The sequence below is a fragment of the Vanrija pseudolonga genome, chromosome 2, assembly GCF_020906515.1.
Source record: "Vanrija pseudolonga chromosome 2, complete sequence".
In the NCBI taxonomy this organism is placed as follows: domain Eukaryota; kingdom Fungi; phylum Basidiomycota; class Tremellomycetes; order Trichosporonales; family Trichosporonaceae; genus Vanrija; species Vanrija pseudolonga.
The window spans coordinates 2,764,037-2,782,102 of record NC_085850.1 but is presented as its reverse complement, the minus strand read 5'-3'; the positions used below and the strand labels follow the sequence as shown (position 1 = coordinate 2,782,102).

The following is an 18,066-nucleotide window of genomic DNA, read 5'->3' as shown; positions in this document are numbered from 1 at the left end:
TCCCGTAATGCCGAGGGGGCCAGCTCGGGTGAGCACTGTACAGTGGGCACTCTGCCTCGTAGTCACATTTTACAATGCATGCATTGTCGAGTTTGTCATGATCTGCAAGGCGAGTGTCTGTGCATGCATGTGTGTATTCATTGTGCGCGGGGGGCGAAGGGGGCGACGGCGCAGGTGCAAGAACGACGCATCTTGTACCATACAAAACAGTCAGCCAGCAACGGCGACGGTCGCCGCGGAAGCAATTCCACGTGGGCCCCCACGCGTCACCGCCGAGAGGCGTCGATGTCGTCGAGACATGACCAGAACACTCTCCACCACACCTAGACCACAAACACAATGTCCCAGGCCGACATAGACCAGCTCGCGCGCTGGCGGACGCTCGGCGCACGGAACTCGGAGGACGTGGTGCGCCTGGCGCCGGGAGTGCTCGCCGCGGGTGGGCTGGGCGACACTGGTGGGTTCCGTCCTCTGGCTCAGACTAACCCTCAGAGTGGGCTGTCCGCGAGCAGCTCGCGATCGCCGCGCTTGACCTTGGGCGGATCAAGCTTGCCACTGTGGGTTACCCGTCGTGTCACTGGACCCCACTCACCCACGCCGCAGACACAAATCAACGCCCTCGAGTCGCAGTTCCGTGCCTCGCCCCGCGTCGACCTGCTCCTCGGGCTCAAGCTCGAGGCGGTGGGCGACCTCGAGCGCGCGGGCAAGGTGTACTCTGCGCTGTTGAAGACTGACGCGACGAACGTGGTGGGTCTCAGTTTCAGAGTTTGGGGACCGCAAAGCGAAGCTGACCCGCCAGTCGGCCCACCAGCGCATCATCGCGCTGAGCGCCACGCCGACCGAGACGATCCAGCGCCTGCTCGCCTACCTCGACACGTTCTACGCCGACCCGGCCGCCTGGTCGCTCCTCGCCGAGGCGTACGCCAACGAGGGCGCGTACGCGCAGAGCCTGGCCGCGCTGGGCCACCTGCAGCTCCTGCAGACGTGGGACTCGCAGGCGGTCGTGCGTGCCGGCGAGACGGCATACACGTTGAAGTGGGTCGCGGCGGCCGCCATGGGGCGGGGCTAGCGCAGCGCTGACACACGCCGCAGAGACTACCCCCTCGCGCTCAAGTACTTCCTCCGCGCGGTCGAGATGGAGACGCCGGTCGCGGGCAAGGCGGAAGGCCACCGCTCCCGCGCATGGTGGGGCGTCAAGCTGGTGGGTGCAGCTCGCTAACGATCGAGATGCCTCTGGATAAGCTGACCCACACCCAGGCCGCCAAGCGCCTCCTTGACCCCAAGCACGCCGACACCGAAACCTCGCTCCCAGAGTCCGAGCGGACCTCGGAAGCCCAGCTGCGCAAGCTCGACGCGCTCGCGACCGAGCAGCTGCTGGCGCTGGGTGGGGCCAACTTGGCTGAGCGGAGAACGGTGCTGGGTGAGGCTAAGGCGAAGCGATAGAGACTTGTACTATTCTGGCAGAGATGCGACTTTTGCATGAGACGGGGGTGCGGGGGAGGGGCGGCGGAAGGGAGAGGAGGCCGAGCTTAAAGGGTCTGGGGGCATCGTTGGTGCACTCGCCGCCACCCTACTGCAGACCACCTTCACGACTCACGCCTGAGGCGCTCGCCCGCTCGCTCGGAACCACAGCATGCATAGAGAAATGACACGACGATATGAGAGCCCACCGACCCATTCTACGACAGAGTAGTATTAGCGTTGGCCAACCTTAGCCTAGGTCTTGCCCGCGAGACGGCGCTCGATAAGGTCCGCAACGACCTTGCCCACGACCGTGATGCGGTCGCTCTGGAAGTCCTCGGGGTAGTCGACCTTGGGCTGGTTGGGCGACGTGAGGGCGATATCGTGCTGGACGGCGTAGTGGCGGATACCGAGGTGGGTGGCAGTCCACATGTCTGGGGCAGGGGTGAGCGAGGAACTTCAGTCTTTTCAACACCACCGCCACTTACAATCATGCGCAAAGCCGCCCTTGCAGAACAGCTCGATGACGGCCGAGCGCGGCGTAGGCGGCATCCACAGCAGATGCGTCAGACCGTTTCCGTGCACGCCGAGCATGATGGTCGTGCGGCCAGCAATAGAAAACTGCTCCTCCTTTGACAGCTTCTCGGCGTCGACCTCGAGGAACTCAAAGTCGACCGTCTTCTGTCTCTCCTTGATGGCCTTGAGCAGGTCCTCGTGCGAGTCCTTTGTCAGCGAGCGGCGGCCGCCCTGGCGCGAGATGTATGTAACGAGGGGGCGGTACGTGCCGACCGGCGCGATCGCCTTGGGGTCGTTGCTGCCCGGCGCGGTCGAGTACTTCTCCCAGATGTCGGGGTTGACGGCGCCAAAGCCCTCCTGGCTGCGGTTGATGATGTCCTCTGCGAGGCCGGACCAGCGGAGGACCTGGCGGCGTGCGGGCTCCCAGAACCAGCGCGACGCCGTGCCAAACGCCACGGCACCAGCGTACGTGCGCTGCGTGGGGCCAGTGTACGGCCCACGGAAGGCGGCCGAGCGGTCGGCGAGGATGGCGCGGTCGAGAACGTACGCCTTCTTGCGGTACTCTGACTTTGTCGACGCCTTGATGTCGTCCCAGTCCTCCGGGTACAGGATGCCAATGTTGGGGAACAGCGCGTACATGAGGATGGCGTTGAACTTGTGGCGGTCGCGCCTGGGGTCAGTCAGTGTAGCCCGCGGCGAACAACGCACCATTCCTTCGAGTTCTGGTGCAGCATCCAGATGCGGTCGGGCGGGGTGAACGTCGTCGAGTGGCCGTTCTCGTCAATGTTCTGTGCCGAGTCCTGCGCCGCGTGCACACGCCACGAGGACAGCAGGATCTCGGCCGCAAAGTGGTAGTAGTGGTCAAGGACTGGGGTGGGGTTGTTAGCCGCGGGTTCTCGTTGGCCGCACGCCGTCGCCGCAACGCGTTGTCTCACGCCCCGCGGAAACAGCAAGGCCGCGCCGCCGCCCACTCACACTGCCCGTCGTTCCACAGCCAAGTCATACCGCGCATACGCTCGACGTTGTTGCCCCAGAGCTCGTGGGCCTCGGCGGGGGTCATGAAGATGATCTCGTTTCCGATGGGCTCGCGGGCCTCGATGTTGCCCGGCTCGTCGAGCGACGGCAGGCCAGTCGAGGTCATGAGGCGGAGTTCTGGCCAGTCGTCGCGCTTGTCCCTGTTGGCTTTAGCTCGGCTCGCTCTCCTCCGCACTCACGTAACGACGACCATCTGCCCGTTGTAGATGTACACGCGCTCGAACATTGTCCAGCCGGGCGTGTGGCCCAGCATGACCGTGGCCTTGTCGGCAAACTCGTCCGACTCTGCCGCGTCGTCGTGGCTCACGCCGTCCGCCGAGACAAAGCCAGCAGGCTGCACCGTCTCCTCGAACGACGGCTCGCGGAGCACGCTGTGCGCCTGCGACGGGCCGAGGATCGAGCCCCACTTGCCGAATCTCCCGCCGCTCTTGCTCGAGGGGCGCGGGGCCGCCGCGTTGGGGTGGTGGCTTGGCGTGAGGAAGAGGAGCGCAAAGGCCAGCGAGAGCACGACGAGGATCACGTCGCGCCGTGTTGGTCTGAGCGCGCGGCTCGCTGACGGGCCTAGGAGAGCCATTGTTGGAGTGGTGGTGGTTGAAGCAGTTGTGGTACTAGTGGTGCCAAGAGAGTGTAATGTGTGTGTGCAGGGCAATCGTGTCGTGTCGGCGGCGGGCGAGGAGGGTCGCTGTCCTGAAATCGTCAGTCACTGGGCTCTGTGATAGTGGGCGATCGTCGTCGCTTTTGGCGCAAAAAAGTGCACGGTCTTTGAGAGACTCACCGAATGGCCTGGACTCTACAAGCACAAAAATAAAGAGTATCAGTGGGAAACAAATGTCAACGTCGCGTCGAGTTGCAGTTGCCGTGTTTGCTGCGTTGCTACAACCTGGCTGGCAACAGCCGCTGCACAATCTCGTCACCAGATGCGCCAGATGCCTGGAGCCGCACCGTCAAACGCGCCACGCCTGAGAAAAAGGAACAGCAGTCAGCGGCGGCGGCGAAGGCGGCAGACACGAGGCAGCCTACATACTTTCACGGGAACGCCAAGGGCCACGCCGCGGCTTGTCTTCTGTGATTCTGCCCTCCTCGCTCCAGCGGGAGCTTAGTTCCTCCCGTGGGGATTTACTGCGGGCAACGTGCATCAAACTATACGAGCCACAGCCGCAACTGCAATGCATACAAGCAAGACAAAAACTCTAATGACAGGGGTGCCGAGGCTAATCTGCGCCGCCCGGCCGAGGCAGTGGCTTGGCTTCGGGGACGGGGACGGCGTCGGCGGCGTCGGCGGCGTCGTCAGCGGCTGGGGCGCTGTTGCGCGACGCCTCGGCATCAGCATCACCGTCAGCTTCAGCGTCCTTGGACTCGGTGGTTGCGATCGTGCTGCCATCGGGCGTGGCGGCCTCGGCGTCAGCCACCTTGTCCTGCGCCAGCCAGCGCTGGCACAGCGCGATGAGGACCTGGCCCACGAGGATCTGCTCGGCGGTATACAGGATCATCGGGACCTGGAGGAGCGCGCGCGTCATGTCGTCCGACGTCGTGTACATTGCCGAGATGAGGGGGATGCCCAGTGCCTGCGTCTTGGCGGGCGCGCAGAAGAGGATCGAGATGGTTTCCTTCTTGTTGATCTGCTTGAAGATTGTCGGCGAGAGGCGGGTCAGCGCGGCAGGCGGGCGGCAGAGGTAGAATGACAGCGCGGTGAAGGACACGCAGAGGACAATGTTGATGAAGATGTTGAACACGATGGTCGGGGTGTTGATCGTCTTGAGCGCGCCGGACGCGAAGGCCGTGCAGAAGGTGGACCTAGAGGTCAGCGGGGACCACAGCGATGGACGGCCGCGCCGCGCGACTTACCACACGAGCGCGACGAGACACAGCGAGCCCGCCTTGGCGAGCTTGAACTTTGCCAGCACCCACGACGTCTGCTTTGGCCAGATGAAGCGGATGATCTGGCCGACGAACAGCGGCACAAACACCGTCAGGCCCATCTGCTTCATGACGGTGCGGTACAGCTGGGGGAGGTGGTGTATCGCCTCGGTGGGGAGGTACGGCTTGAAGGCCGGCACGGTGGGGAGGTAGAGCTTTGTCAAGAGCAAGGGCGTGATGAACGGCCCGAGGAGGTTGCCAATGGTCACGGAGACCATGGTTGCCGCCTCGTCGCCGCCAGCAGAGCGCGTCATGACGACGTTGGACGCGATAGTCGTCGGCAGGCAGCCGGTCGCGACGAGGCCGACGAGCGTCGGCGCCGAGATGTGCGGGTTCGTGTGGGCCGCGACCGAAATACCGAAGAAGACCGCGCTCGTGACCAAGAACGACATGACCTGGACGATGAGGTGCAGGCGCAGATTGCGCGCATGGTACACCAGCTTGTCGAACGGCAGCGCCAGGCCCGACACGAGGAAGATGACCACCACCGCGCCCCACGTCACGGTCCACTGCGCCGCGATGTGGCCGCCCCGCTTGCCGACCGAGGGGAAGAAGTAGGCCAGCATGATCACCAGGCCCATGGCGATGAGGAGCCACTGGTCGAGGAGGAACGAGAGGAGTTTCTTCCACCATGGCCGGGGCGGAGTGGCGGCGGCTGCGGCGGTGGCGGGGGCCGAGTCCTTCGCGACCGCGGCCGTCGCGGCGGGGACATCAGCGGGAGTCGGTGCAGTCGTCATCTTGATATTCTCGGCATGAGTAGTTGAGAGACAGTGGGCTGGGCGGTTGAGACAAACCTGCACAGAAACCAAGTACCTCGCCAAGGCCGCCCGCTCAGGCCGCGGCGCCGAGCGAGCGAGCGATGGCGACACCACCGACCAGTCGTGGCGCGGGCTTTGGCCGCCCGCTCGGCTACTTGCCGGCTGGGTCGGCCAGCTCCGGTCGTTGGGTGGGTGGTACTGCTCCGCGCCGTATCGAGCGCTGTGTGCCTTGCGCTGTGCATCAGCCGTGTACATGCAGCATGCAGCCACGGCGCGCTCTCGCTAGCTCGCTGCTGGTGCGAGTGCGTGCGGTTGCGCCATCCGAGGCTTGGCGCCCAGAGTTCGGTCAGTCAGAGGAAATCAGTCATCTGTTTGGTCCCGGAATCTCCCAACCCCCACAATCCAGACTGGAAACAAGCCGGCAAGTGATTCCCCTCGACGCAGCGTTATCGCTTTCGCTGTGCGATATCCCGCAGCAAGCCTCGCGCTGCGGTTGCACTGATAATAATAGCACGCGGAGAGTCTCCGCATGACGCATAGGTTGCCGTCGAGCTCACCCGTCGATATTTACGTGTAGCAGCAGCGGGGCTCGCCTCAGCACCGCCGCGCGCGTGGTCGCAGCTGTGGATAAAGACAACTCGCTGCCGCTGCCTTCTCACCCCGCCACTTCTCCTACCACAACAACTTCATCCTCTAGTGATGCTGCTGCATCTCTACATCTTTGCCAGCTTGCAGCTTCACCAACCACAGCCCCCGCAATGCAAATCCAAGCCAAACGTGACCGTGCGCGGCGCGGCGCCAACGCCGAACCCCGGACCAGGAGCACCCAGGGCGACGCGGCAACCCGCTCCGCTCCTCTCCGCGACCTCTCCTACGCCTTCTTGTGGTGGTGCTTCTCCTCCAAGGGGATCTCGAGCTCGCCGTCCTCGCTGAAGTTGACGGTGGGCTTGTTGGCGCCCATGTGCTTGGTGTGGTTGCCGAATGCGACGAGCTTGCCGTCGGGCGAGTGGAAGTTGACGCGCGTGTAGGCGAGCGTGCGGCCTGGGGCGTGTGTGAGCAGGTCGTGGAGGATGAAAGGAATGTGCTTGGGCCGACTCACCAAGCTGCACCACCTCGCCGATGCCGATCAGCTCGTCGCCGTCCCGACCTCCGGGGCGGACAAACTCGCACGAGATGTTGACAGACGCGCCGGTCGGCGGGACGATGCCCCGCGACTGCAGCGCGAGCGACGTGACAGTGTCGGTGAGCTTTCCCAGTCAGCCATTTGCTCTACTCGCCATCGCCATCGCCATCGCTGCGACCCACCGAGAGCAGCACGCCGCCGTGCACCGTCTACTGTCAGCACTGACGTCACGCCATCGCACACGCACGTTATGGTTGTTCAGGTGCTGCGCGCTGACCTTGAGCGTCGTGTGGACATATCCCGGGCGGGCCGAGTTGACCACGAGCTGTGGGCATGAGCATGAGCATGTAGTTATGGGAAGGGTATCTGCTCCACATACCGAGTGGAGGACGGTCCCATCGTGGCCTGTGCCTGTGTCAGTGACTATTATGGCGTGGGGATGGGAGCAAGCAAGTGTGAGCTAACTGTGCTGCTGTACGTACCGCCCTTTGCAATGGTCTTTGCCCAGGTCTGGGAGTGTGAGTGTGGGTGTGTGTGGCAAGCTGTATCTTACTTTGCGGACGAAGTTGAGGCAGGCCATTGTAATGGTATTGTGGGTGTAGATTAGATGGAGTGAGATGGGGTAGAAAGGATGATAATCGGCCAAGGCTGGGCAGGCTGGGCTGGGCTGAGGGGGTGACTTGCCAGTGGGGTCAGTCCTCTGACAATCAGGGATTGTGCCGCGGCGGTCGGGTCGTCGTCGTCGGCCAGGCCACTCTCTCTTACGAGCCAAGACTAATAGAAAGCGGCTCTGCCCAAAGTTGGAAACCCAGGGACTTTACAGTCTTAAAGTGTCTCACGCGTGCGGCACTCTGTCGCCCTGACATTGCGGGTCTCCCGCCGTCGTCGCGCTGCGCCGCGCGGCGTAAAGACGGGGGTGCCGGGGGTGCCAGCCGAAGGGCAGTCGCGGCGGGCTGGCCTGGCTGGCGCGCGCTGCTGCGCCTTGCCTTAGCACAGAGCCCCTCGTTTCTTTTCATACCGCGAGGGGGTTGGTTGCAGGCACCAAAGACAGACAGACGAGTCTGGACAACGCGGCGGGGTAAGGTCATTGATGCACTTGGTCACTGCAGCAGCCCGCTACCACGCACTTACCTTGCCTTGCAACGACCCGCCCACCTTACGACACGACAACCCTCTCAATCTCATCTCCAGTCTCTCTGTGTGTGTACTTAGTAGAAAGATCAGTCCAAAAAGATATACGACATTGTCATCATCGTCATTAGCAACCACGACGACGACGACGACAACGACGACCACAGCTACCGCGCCCCCGTCACGCTCTCTATACCGTCTCAAGCCTCACCCTACCTCGTTCGGCGCCATAGCGTCGTCCCTTGTCTTGCTCGGCTCGTTCCAGCTCGTTTCGGGTAGGACCCAGCAAGCCTGCCTGTCAGTTTCCCTTTGGCGGCACAGACTCTAGTAGGACGCACGCACGCACGCTCGTTCGCTCGCTCTCTGCTCGCTGTATACAAGACCTTGTGTACAACAACCCCCTCATCGCGCGCCCATCGCACATCGACATCGCCCATGAGCAGCTCGTAGACGGCAACACGCGACTCCTCCTCTCGACAACCCACGCGCCGCCGACCTCCACCACCCGTCCCACATGGTCACCACCGACACGGTGACCAAGGGGCTCGTGCCCGCGACGCCGACAAAGAAGGAGAACCGCCGCAGGTCGTGGTTCGGCCTAGTGACGCCGACGCGCAACAAGGAACGCGCCGCTGTCTTCAAGGCCTCTGTGCCGCCAGTGACGCCGCCAAAGGAGGGGGCTGTCGAGGAGCTTGATGTCACGCCCGTGCGTGCTGTGGCTGCTGGCAGCGGCGGTGCCGACGGGACGTTGAGGTCTAGCGAGTTTGGAGCGTTTGAAGACGACGACGACCCGAGTTCGACTGTCAAGAAGCAACGGCCATCTAATATTGTTGTTGTTGACGAGGGACGCGACGCGGGCGACCCGCTGCAGCAGCAGCAGCGCGACGAGGGCCGTGATGACGATGGCCCTGTGCGTCAAAAGGACAATGCGACCCTTGCAATCCTGTCGCGCGCCAGTACGATCAAACCAGTGAGTAGTAGTATTCAGCGCGCGGGGCAGACGACGACGACACTGGCAACGACGACGCACGGTGACACTCGTCTGCCCCTCCCCTCCCTCTCTCTCGTTCAATTTGACAACCACTGACACGACGCGCACAGCCAAAGCAGCCATTCTCGTCGCGCATCTTCTCGCGCGGTGCAAGCGCATCGACGAGCAGCAGCACCAACAACACTAGCAGCAGCAGCAGCGCCAATGCCAATGCCAATGCCAACGCCGCCAACGCCAGTGCCCAAGCTGAACCCTTTGGAAACATGACACCGTCGTCGTCTTCGCTCAACCCAAACCTCAACGCGACCATCGCGGCAGTCATTACTCCCTCCAGAGTGCCAAGGCGAACATCTTCAATCAGACCAGGCGCAGAGACGCCAGTGGACGACGACGAGCTGCAACACGGCCCAGACTCTTCACCCGTCAACAAGGCCCTCCCTCCCATTCCTTTCAATGACCCCTCGTTTCCACAAAGACCAGACGTCTTCTCATCATCACTACACAACCGCGACGGATCTCTCCCCTCCCTCCCCTCGACAGACGAGTCGGGCCCACCAGCACAGTTTGTCGACGCCTTTGGCGCCATCCCAAGGCATCGCCGCGACGAGTCCCTGCCGTCCTTGCCTTCGGCCTCGACTTCGGACTCGACCCACTCCTTCCTCCAGTCTCAAGACCACCACATGGCACGATCCGGCTCCATCCCCATCCCCAACTCCCGCCCCCCGCCTCCTCTAGCCCCTCTTGCCCCCACCAACATTGTCGTGACGCCGAGCAGCCCCCTCGACAGGGATCCTTTCGACGCTACATTTGCCGTGACGCAGCACCCCCGACCTGGTTCCGCGCCCGTCTCGCGCAGCCCATCCTACAAGATTGCTCCGCAGCGGCCAGAATCACCGACCCCGGCCAATGGCCGTTCGCTCGGGTTGGGACTGCCCAGCCCGTCCCGGCGACGATCGGCTCAGCCGCCAGCCCATCCCCAGCGGTGGCCGAATGGCCAACAGACCGTGTCGATGCCGCTGCCTGACACGGGCAACCGCTCAGTGAGCCCGGCGACAAAGGTCTCGTTCATCTCGCCCAGCGATGACAAATCGCACGACCGCGAGACAAAGGATCCTATCAAGATCAAGCAGCCTAGACCACGTAGCTTCTCGGCAATCTTCAACCCGAAGCCGCCGATCCTATCTCAGGACACTGACGATGACGAACCCCCAAACACCCCACACAAGTTCAACTGGCTTGGTGTGCGCAAGACCATCAAGCGTCGCCGGTCCGAGAACAAACTCAAGAAGAGCGGTGCGGCGTCGGACAATGATGGTGGAAGCGGCAAGTCGATCTTTGAGCGCAACAACCGGTCGACGCCAATGTTGCTAGGCGGACGAGGGGGTGCTGTGCCGCCGATGCCAGGTCGCCCAGCCTCGACCACACCCGCGGCGCACTCCTCCACTGCCTCATCCTCGTCGTTCACGTTGCCAGCCCTGGAGCAGACTCAACCGTTCTGGGAGAAGAACCAGCAATGGACAGCCAGCCCAACAGCCGACGTCGAGGAGATGTTCACGACAGAGACAGACTCTCGAGGCTCGCACACTCACGAGAGTTCGACCAGGGACTCGCACTCTCTGCGACGCGAGCGGCCCCGCCTCGAGACGACGGCTTCGCAGCGTTCGTCATTAGCATCCGTGTCGCCTCTGGGCTCTTTACCAGAGACCGGTGTCCCACCAGGTGTCCCGCCAGCCATCGCAGAGAGCGCCCTCGAGCCACCCCCGCCAGTTCTCAAGGCGGCGGCGGCTGGACGCGGCCGCTCGTTGTCGGATGCAACACGCAGGCAACACTCATCGCCAGCGCTCTCACCTGCCCTGTCATCTGCGCCGCGATCCCCGTGGAGCTCTGCTACCGACGTGCCGCCGAGCCCGAATCGGCCTCCACTATTCACGCATCAGCAGGGAAGCACGTCGGCTCTCAACAAGGTTCGAAACGCCCTCGGCATGTCCACGCGGCCTAGAAGCAACAGTGGGCTGCGATACGGCTCGGCTGATGAGCGCGACCGGGAAGATTCAACGGATACGCCCTATCAGCGTCCCGAGTCTTCTGCATCGTCGTCGTACGTCGCTTCTCCGGCATTGCCGCCTGTTCGCATCCGACCCGAAGACGTTCCGCAGGTATCCACTGTGGCGCTTCACTCTGTGCAGGTCCCCGAGGACGACCGGCGTATTGTTCTCTCCGATAACACACCGGAGCGCTCGCCCCGCTCGTCGTACGCTGCGTCCCTCGCATCAAGAGGGACACACAGGTCGCACACGGCTGACCCCCATGCATCGCTCCAGCCTGCTCCTCGAACCAGAGCTCGTGCGTCGACCATCTCATCGGGTGTTTCCTTTGCGGGCACCTTTGGCCAGCAACAATCCTTGTCCACCACCTACCTCCCTGCCACGGCGCAGCAGCACTCTCAGCCCATCTTCCCCACGGCTGCCACGCCGCCGCGCGCGCGAACTGGTTCCATTCGCCGGTTATCCACTGGTCTCCTGCGCACGGCTCCAAACTCGCCAAGACCGACTGGTGGCAGCCTATTTCCACTCCCAGCACGGACGAACGGTGGTGCCCTTAGCGGTCGTGCTTCGCCTATCCCTGGCATGGATGACGGCCCTGGCGGTGTCACTACCCGCCGTGGCTCCCATCTTCCTCCTACCTCTGAGCAGTCGTCGCCAGCCCCCGCACCAGTCGAGACCCTGGCGGACGACGAGCCAACCGAGGAGGAGAAGAAGAAGGCATTCAAGGCCCTCATCGAGGTCCGTGAGGATGACACTCCCGAGTCTTGGCTCGAGAGACTGGACGGTGTCAGCCGGCGTGAGCTGGCTGGAGTCATCGCTCACAGCGCCGACAAGTTCCACACCGATGCCCTCAGGAGCTACATGAGCCGCTTCGAGTTCACCCACATCGCCCTGGACGTCGCGCTTCGCCGCCTGCTCATGCACATGTCTCTGCCCAAGGAGACGCAGCAGATCGACCGTGTCATGGAGGCCTTTGCAAGCCGATACGACGTTTGCGAGCCCGGCCTCTTTGGCGCCAAGGACAATGGCTACGTTCTCGCCTTCTCCATGATGATGCTGCACACGGACGCTTTCAACCGGCACAACAAGAACAAGATGACCAAGGCAGACTATGTGCGCAACACGCGCCTGGATGGCGTGCCAGAGCCCGTCCTGGAAGCATTCTACGACAACATCACCTTTACGCCGTTCGTGTTCATCGAGGACGACAATGAGGCTTCTCTCGCCGCGCGCGGCGGCTCTGTGGTCAACCTGAACGTGCCAGCCATGCGCGCGGGAAAGATTGATGTGTACGACTTGATTGTCGGCGGTCAGCTTGGCACTCTGAGAGTGGACATAGAGCAGCACATTCCCGCCGACAGTCCGTTCTCGTGCATGGGAACGCAGCCCTTCCTCGACGTCGACAGGCTGCAACGCCAGTTTGCCAACTCTCTGCCGCTGCAGTTCACGACACCAAAGACGGCTCGCCGTAAGTCGTCTGTTGTGAACCTAGCGTCTGCCTTGGGAGGATCTGGCGTCCCCAAGCAGCCGCCGCCCGACTTCTCTACCCTCAAGATCACCAAAGTGGGCCTGATCAACCGCAAAGAGGACACGCCGGTGAACGGCAAGAAGCCGAGCGGGCGCAAGTGGAAGAACTGGAGCATGGTCCTCACTGGGTCTCAGCTACTGTTCTTCAAGGACACGGTGCTCGCGCTCACCCTGGTTGAGCGCATCCGTGCCACCCGTCGCACAAACCCTGATGAGCCCTTGCCGACCATGTCCGACTTCCAGCCCGACGAGGTATTCACAGTCAAGGACTGCGTCGCAGTCTTTGACCGCGAGCACGCCGTCCCCGAGCCTACGCACACGTTCCGCTTCGTCATGCCGGACGAGCGCGAGTATCTCATGGAGGCCGCCGACGAGTACCAGATGAACGAGTGGCTCACGTTGATCAACTACGCGAGCACGTTCAAGTCGGCAGCTATTCGCATGCGGGCACCTGGCCTGAACAGCGAACATGCTGTCTTGGCTGGTGCCGCCGCCGCCGAGTCTCACCGACGCGACTTGGCCGATGGTACGACCCCGCCAGCGACAAACAACTCCCAAACCCGAGCCGTGTTATTTGCCGATGAGCCAGCAACCGATGCACGGCCCAAGCTTCGTCGGGTGGGCAGTATGCGGGCGAGCCCTGCGCCGGTTGTGGACATCACTGGCGCCAACGACGTCGTCGTCGGCGGCACGGAGCAGCTCGAGGCCGTCATCGGCCAGGTCAAGGCCGAGCTGGCGGCCGGTCGCGGGCAACCCCAGCGCACGTGGTCGCTTCCTGTCGAGTCGGACGCGCCGCCCAAGACGTCTAGAACCGACGCGATCACCGACCGCATCGGCAAGCTTCGTACTGAGGCTGCTCCGATCGAGCAGCGCCTGGCTACCAACCTCCGCATCGCTAGAAACCTCGCCATTCTCACGCCTTTCCAAAAGACGACGAGGGATCGCATCGAGGCGCAGCTCCCCGAGCTCGCAAGTCAGATCCGCGCCGACCGCATCCAGCTTGCCAAGCTTCACTTATGGATCACGATGCTACTCAAGGACCAGGACCGCGACCAGCGTGACTGGGCACGAGTACGCCACGTCGCCATGCAGGCCGCCACTCAGACCTTGGCGGCGCCTCAACGCACAAGCAAGGCTGATCGCCGCGCGACGATTGCCACCCCAATCATTATACCCACACTCGCACTACCCCACGACGACGAGGCCAACTGGGAGGACCGGTCTCCCAACGTCTTCTCGTCGAGCCCCAACGAGTTCCCCGTCTTTGTCCGCCAGGCGAGCGAGGACGGGCCGCCTTCGCGTGACTCTCGCGACTCGCGGCAGGCGAGCCAGCGCAACTCTGGCTCCGATTATGACGGGCCTGGCTCTGGCCGCCGCCCGTCGTCCGAGTACCTCTCTGCGTCGTCTGCGTTTGGCGACGAGGTGGACAAGGCGCTGGGCCAAGGCCCCGACTTTGACGAGTTTGTCTCGCTCGAACCGTCGCCTATAGAGTCGTCGAACGTTACGCCCAGCGGGCGGAGCACACCTGCGCAAGACGAGGCCGAACACTGGCGCCAGACACGAGCCGCCACCAAGGTCAGTCTCGCGAGTCTGCCTCGGAGCGGGTTTGGCGAGTTTTCTCAAAAGTTCAAGTGGGGCGCTGCCAACAAGGTGTAGTGTAGCTGCAGTCATTTTCATCATCATTTTTTCCGAGGGACACTATTTTGCATAGAGAGCATGGTTGTACGAGATGAAGGCGCAGCATGCATTGTTGCGATATGCCAGCGGGGGGGCGGGGGGGCGTGGGGGGTGGGCGATGATACGTTTGGGGTTGGGGGGAGTGGTGCCTGTGTCATTGTTGCTTGGCTGCTCGCTTGAGTCGATCAATCAATGACCCCCTCCGCCAAAAGCACCCGCGAGTCTCATCCGCTCCCAACCGCACCGTCTGGCGTCGACACAATCGGGACGTCCAGTCCGATAACACAACCTTCACTCTCCCACATACTTCACCACTACAACAACAGCACACCACCACACCATGGCCGCGCCGCTATACGTGACGCAGTCCGGCCGGCTCTTCCACGCCGGTCTGATCCTGATCGCGACGGTCGGCCTTCCAGGTACGTCGTGTCGCTCTCTTGCGCGCGTCATGGCCTTCCTCGCTCACACCTCACCTCCTAGCCCGCGGCAAGACACACATCTCGCGCGCGCTCGAGCGATACCTCCGCTGGATGGGCGTCAAGACGCGCGTGTACTCGCTCGGCGATTATCGCCGCCGCGTGCTCGGCGGCGCGAAGAACGTGCCTGCGGATTACTTTCAAACGAGTGGTGGGTTGCGAGCGAGCGAGCGTAGCGAGCTGGCTCGCGGAGCGCAGCGACGCGGCGAGACGAGCAATGCCGAGCTCGCCGCGCTGCTCGTCGTCGTGTAGACGTGCCCCTGACACCCAGCTACAGGCCCCAAGTCGGCCGAAACAATAGCCCTGCGGAACCGCATCGAGCGCGAAATGGAGGAGCAGATCTGGGACTTTTACGACGAGCAGGGCGGCCAGGTGGTCATCTACGACGCGAACAACGGCAGCAAGGAGAGCAGGAAGCGCTGTCTCGAGGAGTTTGGGAGCAAGGGCGTGCATGTCATCTTTCTGGGTGAGTGCGAGGCGGGCCGGGCCGCGAGGCGGGCGTCCGAGGCCGGCCTGTTGGGACAGATGACAGAAGGCTAACCCCCTACCCAGAATCCCTCTGCGACCGCGACGATATCGTAACCGCCAACATCCGCTCGGTCAAGCTCTCGTCCCCCGACTATGCGGGCTGGGACGCGGACCGCGCCGTCGCAGACTACTGGAACCGTATCCGCGATCAGGCGAAGACGTATGCCACTGTCACTGCCGACGAGGGGCCGTACATCAAGGTCATGAACGTTGGCGAGCGGATCGAGCTGAACAAGATTGAGGGTGAGTACGGCCGCGCGCGGCGCCGAGGGCGAAGCCCGAGGTGCCCGAGGTGTCGAGCGACAGAACCCGACGGCGGGAGCTCGACTCGCCCACCCCGATTCCCACCCGACCACCACTCACACCCCCAGGCTACCTCCAGACCCGATGTTGCTTCTTCCTCATGAACATCCACACGCGCCCGCGCACCATCTTCTTCGCGAGGGTGAGTGCTCAGTCGCGACCCCGCTGACCCGCCCCAGTCTGGCCAATCCCTCATCGAGCACTCGTACAAGGCCGACTCGGACCTCTCGCCCGCCGGGTGGGAGTACGCCGAGAGACTCAAGGCCGCCGTCATCTCACGCCGCAAGGCGCTCCGCGAGGAGCGCAAGGCCCGCGGTGAGAATGTCGGCGAGGAGTCGCCCCTGCTTGTGTGGACTTCGAGCCGTCGCAGAGCGCACCATACAGCGTGGCCGTTTGTGCATGCTGGATACAAGGTCGTGCAGAAGCCCATCATGGGCGAGATCAATCCGTGAGTGCGCTGAGGACGAAGGCCGAGCCGGCTGAAGATGGTGGGGGGGCGGCGCCGCTGTCTCCCGCCACCAACACCACCTCGCTGACTTCCCCCAGCGGTGTCTGGGACGGCCTCTCGTCCCAAGAGGCCATGGAGCTCTACCCCGACGAGTGGGACCGCTTCCTCGCCGACCCGTACGCACACCGCGCTCCGCGCGCCGAGTCGTATCACGACCTGAGTGGTAAGTCGGCCGACCAACGCTTAGCTCACCCCAGTCCGCCTCGAGCCCATCATTTTTGAGCTCGAGCGTTGCCAGGAGGACCTGCTCATCATCGGGCACGCGTCGGTTATCCGCTGCCTGCTTGCGTACCTCGTCGGCCTGCCACCCAGCGAGGTGCCTGCGGTCGAGATTGCGCGCGGCGACCTCGTGGAGGTGACGCCTGCGTCGTACGGCGTCGTGTCGAGGGCGTTCCACTTCTGGTCGGGCGAGGGACGCGGCGACTCGGCCGGACGCAACCTGTACGAGAACTTTGCGGAAGCCGCGTCTGGCATTGGCGGCGTGCTCCCCACGTTTGCGGGCGAGGCGGAAAATATTGAGCGTGAGGCAGAGGAGGAGGAAGCGAAGGATAAACAGCTCAAGGCAGATCTCGTAAGAGCGAAGCTCAAGAGTAGACTCGAGTCGGGCACCAACGACGGTTGGCGCTCGGCACCGCACGGCAAGAATGGCGGCGCGTCGCCCGCCGAGCCGGTGTCGGCGGCCGAGTCGGCGATCACAGACGGCAATATCGACGACGAGGAGCTGCCGTCGGTGCGGGAGAGAGCTAGTGAGTGGGCTTGAGCCGGCGAGTCGACGAAATCGGCGAGCCCCGGCGTGTGCTGCCAGTCTTTGTGCACCCTCCCCCTGCTAACCATCCCCCAGTGTCCATCCTCAAGATCTAACACCCTCAAGACCCCAAGACACAACACAACACGTAGAATGACCGAAAGATTGTATGAGCTGTAATGCAGATATATGTATCGTGAGGGCGGGGGGGAGAGGGCGAATGCAAGCTATGCCCCTACCGTAGGCGCGGGGGTGACAGCGGCCAGCACCTTGTCCACAATGGCCACAGCGTCGCTCGGTTCCCCCTCCAACACGCCATCAAGCGCGCCAGCGTCGTGCACCACCTTGAAATGAGGTGACGGCCCCCCGCGCACCCAGTCAAAGTCCTGCACCTGGGCGTACCGCTTCTCCGCGTCTTGCGCACCAGGCAAGGGCGCAAAGGTGACCCGCTCACACCCCTCGATGACGGGCAAGCTCCCCACGTGCAGAAACACGGCGGTATCAGTGCTCGAATGGAGCCGGAACTGCTGCGCGCCAAGCACGAGCACGCACCGGCGTAAGCCGGAGAGCATGACGCTGCCCCCCAGCACGGGGGCGAGGACGACACACCCGTCCAAGTCGCGCGCATGCAGCGACGTGAGTCCGCTCGAGGCGCGCAGGTCGACCACGCAGCGGGCGAGAGAGGACAGGGTGAGCGTGTATTCGCCTGTCGGGGTATAGTCTTCCGGCGTGATGCGGGCTCCCGTGCGTGCCGAGACGGTATACGTCGTGTCTGGCAGCTGGGGAGTCGCGGGGGTGGCTACGCGCGGAGTGGGCACGGGCGAGGGCTTCGCGCTGCTGGGAGCCTTCGAGCTGCCGCTGGACGGCGTGGCGCGCTTGAACGCGAACTTGGATTTCGGCTTCTCCTTCTCCCGCACCGCGCGCAGGCTCGCCTCGAGCTCGCGGACCTGCTGCGACGCGTCAGCGCACACACACACAAGCAATAAACGCACCAGCTCCAAGCTCCGCTGGTCGTACGCAGGCAGCGTGGGCAGCGCGGCCGCCAGGTCGGCGCGGAGCGAGGCGAGGCGACTACTCGCACCCGCTGGGTCGGTGGCTAGCGCCGCGGTGATGTCTGCTGGGTCAGCGGGCCACGACGACAACAACGACCCACCCGCTTTCGCTGCCTGGAACTGGGCGTAGAATTCCGCCGCGGCCGACGTGCTTGCCATTTTGTGGGTGATCCGGCGATGTTATTGTTGTTGTTGCGTCGGTCTCAGCTCAGCACGGTCGCCTTCGAACCCACCTCCACCGCGCGCGAGGGAGGGCGGAAGCAAAACGAA

At 63.4% G+C, this 18,066-nt stretch overlaps 7 protein-coding genes across 7 annotated transcripts; 3 read left to right on the top strand and 4 right to left on the bottom strand.

The window, feature by feature from the left end:
- Positions 1 to 318: 318 nt before the first annotated feature.
- On the top strand, positions 319 to 1,466 carry EMC2 (ER membrane protein complex subunit 2). The gene is made up of 6 exons (XM_062769347.1): positions 319 to 457; positions 493 to 557; positions 604 to 747; positions 800 to 1,035; positions 1,093 to 1,201; positions 1,258 to 1,466. The coding sequence occupies exons 1-6, from the start codon at positions 340 to 342 to the stop codon at positions 1,441 to 1,443; spliced, it is 858 nt and encodes a 285-aa protein (XP_062625331.1). The 5' UTR covers positions 319 to 339; the 3' UTR covers positions 1,444 to 1,466.
- Positions 1,467 to 1,619: 153 nt separating this feature from the next.
- LOC62_02G002829 (uncharacterized protein) lies at positions 1,620 to 3,839 on the bottom strand. Its single transcript, XM_062769346.1, has 6 exons — positions 3,788 to 3,839; positions 3,192 to 3,699; positions 2,953 to 3,152; positions 2,686 to 2,845; positions 1,950 to 2,647; positions 1,620 to 1,895 (listed from the first exon to the last, which is right to left on the bottom strand). Exons 2-6 carry the CDS (start codon positions 3,584 to 3,586, stop codon positions 1,717 to 1,719), a joined length of 1,632 nt encoding a protein of 543 aa, XP_062625330.1. The 5' UTR covers positions 3,587 to 3,699; positions 3,788 to 3,839; the 3' UTR covers positions 1,620 to 1,716.
- A 384-nt stretch (positions 3,840 to 4,223) lies between these two features.
- Positions 4,224 to 5,695, bottom strand: YMR034C (uncharacterized protein; the record flags this gene model as incomplete). Its single annotated transcript, XM_062769345.1, has 2 exons — positions 4,858 to 5,695; positions 4,224 to 4,806 (listed from the first exon to the last, which is right to left on the bottom strand). The coding sequence occupies exons 1-2, from the start codon at positions 5,664 to 5,666 to the stop codon at positions 4,224 to 4,226; spliced, it is 1,392 nt and encodes a 463-aa protein (XP_062625329.1). The 5' UTR covers positions 5,667 to 5,695.
- A 661-nt stretch (positions 5,696 to 6,356) lies between these two features.
- Positions 6,357 to 7,412, bottom strand: SPBC31F10.02_0 (Putative esterase). The gene is made up of 7 exons (XM_062769344.1): positions 7,364 to 7,412; positions 7,293 to 7,320; positions 7,190 to 7,215; positions 7,058 to 7,135; positions 6,993 to 7,019; positions 6,787 to 6,934; positions 6,357 to 6,728 (listed from the first exon to the last, which is right to left on the bottom strand). The coding sequence occupies exons 1-7, from the start codon at positions 7,388 to 7,390 to the stop codon at positions 6,559 to 6,561; spliced, it is 504 nt and encodes a 167-aa protein (XP_062625328.1). The 5' UTR covers positions 7,391 to 7,412; the 3' UTR covers positions 6,357 to 6,558.
- A 1,043-nt stretch (positions 7,413 to 8,455) lies between these two features.
- On the top strand, positions 8,456 to 14,160 carry sec74 (Arf guanine nucleotide exchange factor sec74; the record flags this gene model as incomplete). Its single annotated transcript, XM_062769343.1, has 2 exons — positions 8,456 to 8,911; positions 9,043 to 14,160. The coding sequence occupies 2 exons, from the start codon at positions 8,456 to 8,458 to the stop codon at positions 14,158 to 14,160; spliced, it is 5,574 nt and encodes a 1,857-aa protein (XP_062625327.1).
- A 304-nt stretch (positions 14,161 to 14,464) lies between these two features.
- YLR345W (Putative 6-phosphofructo-2-kinase/fructose-2,6-bisphosphatase) lies at positions 14,465 to 16,944 on the top strand. The gene is made up of 9 exons (XM_062769342.1): positions 14,465 to 14,603; positions 14,665 to 14,811; positions 14,938 to 15,126; positions 15,213 to 15,431; positions 15,560 to 15,633; positions 15,671 to 15,939; positions 16,038 to 16,162; positions 16,197 to 16,745; positions 16,841 to 16,944. Exons 1-9 carry the CDS (start codon positions 14,522 to 14,524, stop codon positions 16,858 to 16,860), a joined length of 1,674 nt encoding a protein of 557 aa, XP_062625326.1. The 5' UTR covers positions 14,465 to 14,521; the 3' UTR covers positions 16,861 to 16,944.
- Positions 16,945 to 16,971: 27 nt separating this feature from the next.
- Tbcc (Tubulin-specific chaperone C) lies at positions 16,972 to 17,955 on the bottom strand (the record flags this gene model as incomplete). The annotated part of the gene is made up of 3 exons (XM_062769341.1): positions 16,972 to 17,694; positions 17,737 to 17,858; positions 17,898 to 17,955. 3 exons carry the CDS (start codon positions 17,953 to 17,955, stop codon positions 16,972 to 16,974), a joined length of 903 nt encoding a protein of 300 aa, XP_062625325.1.
- Between the last annotated feature and the right edge of the window lie 111 nt (positions 17,956 to 18,066).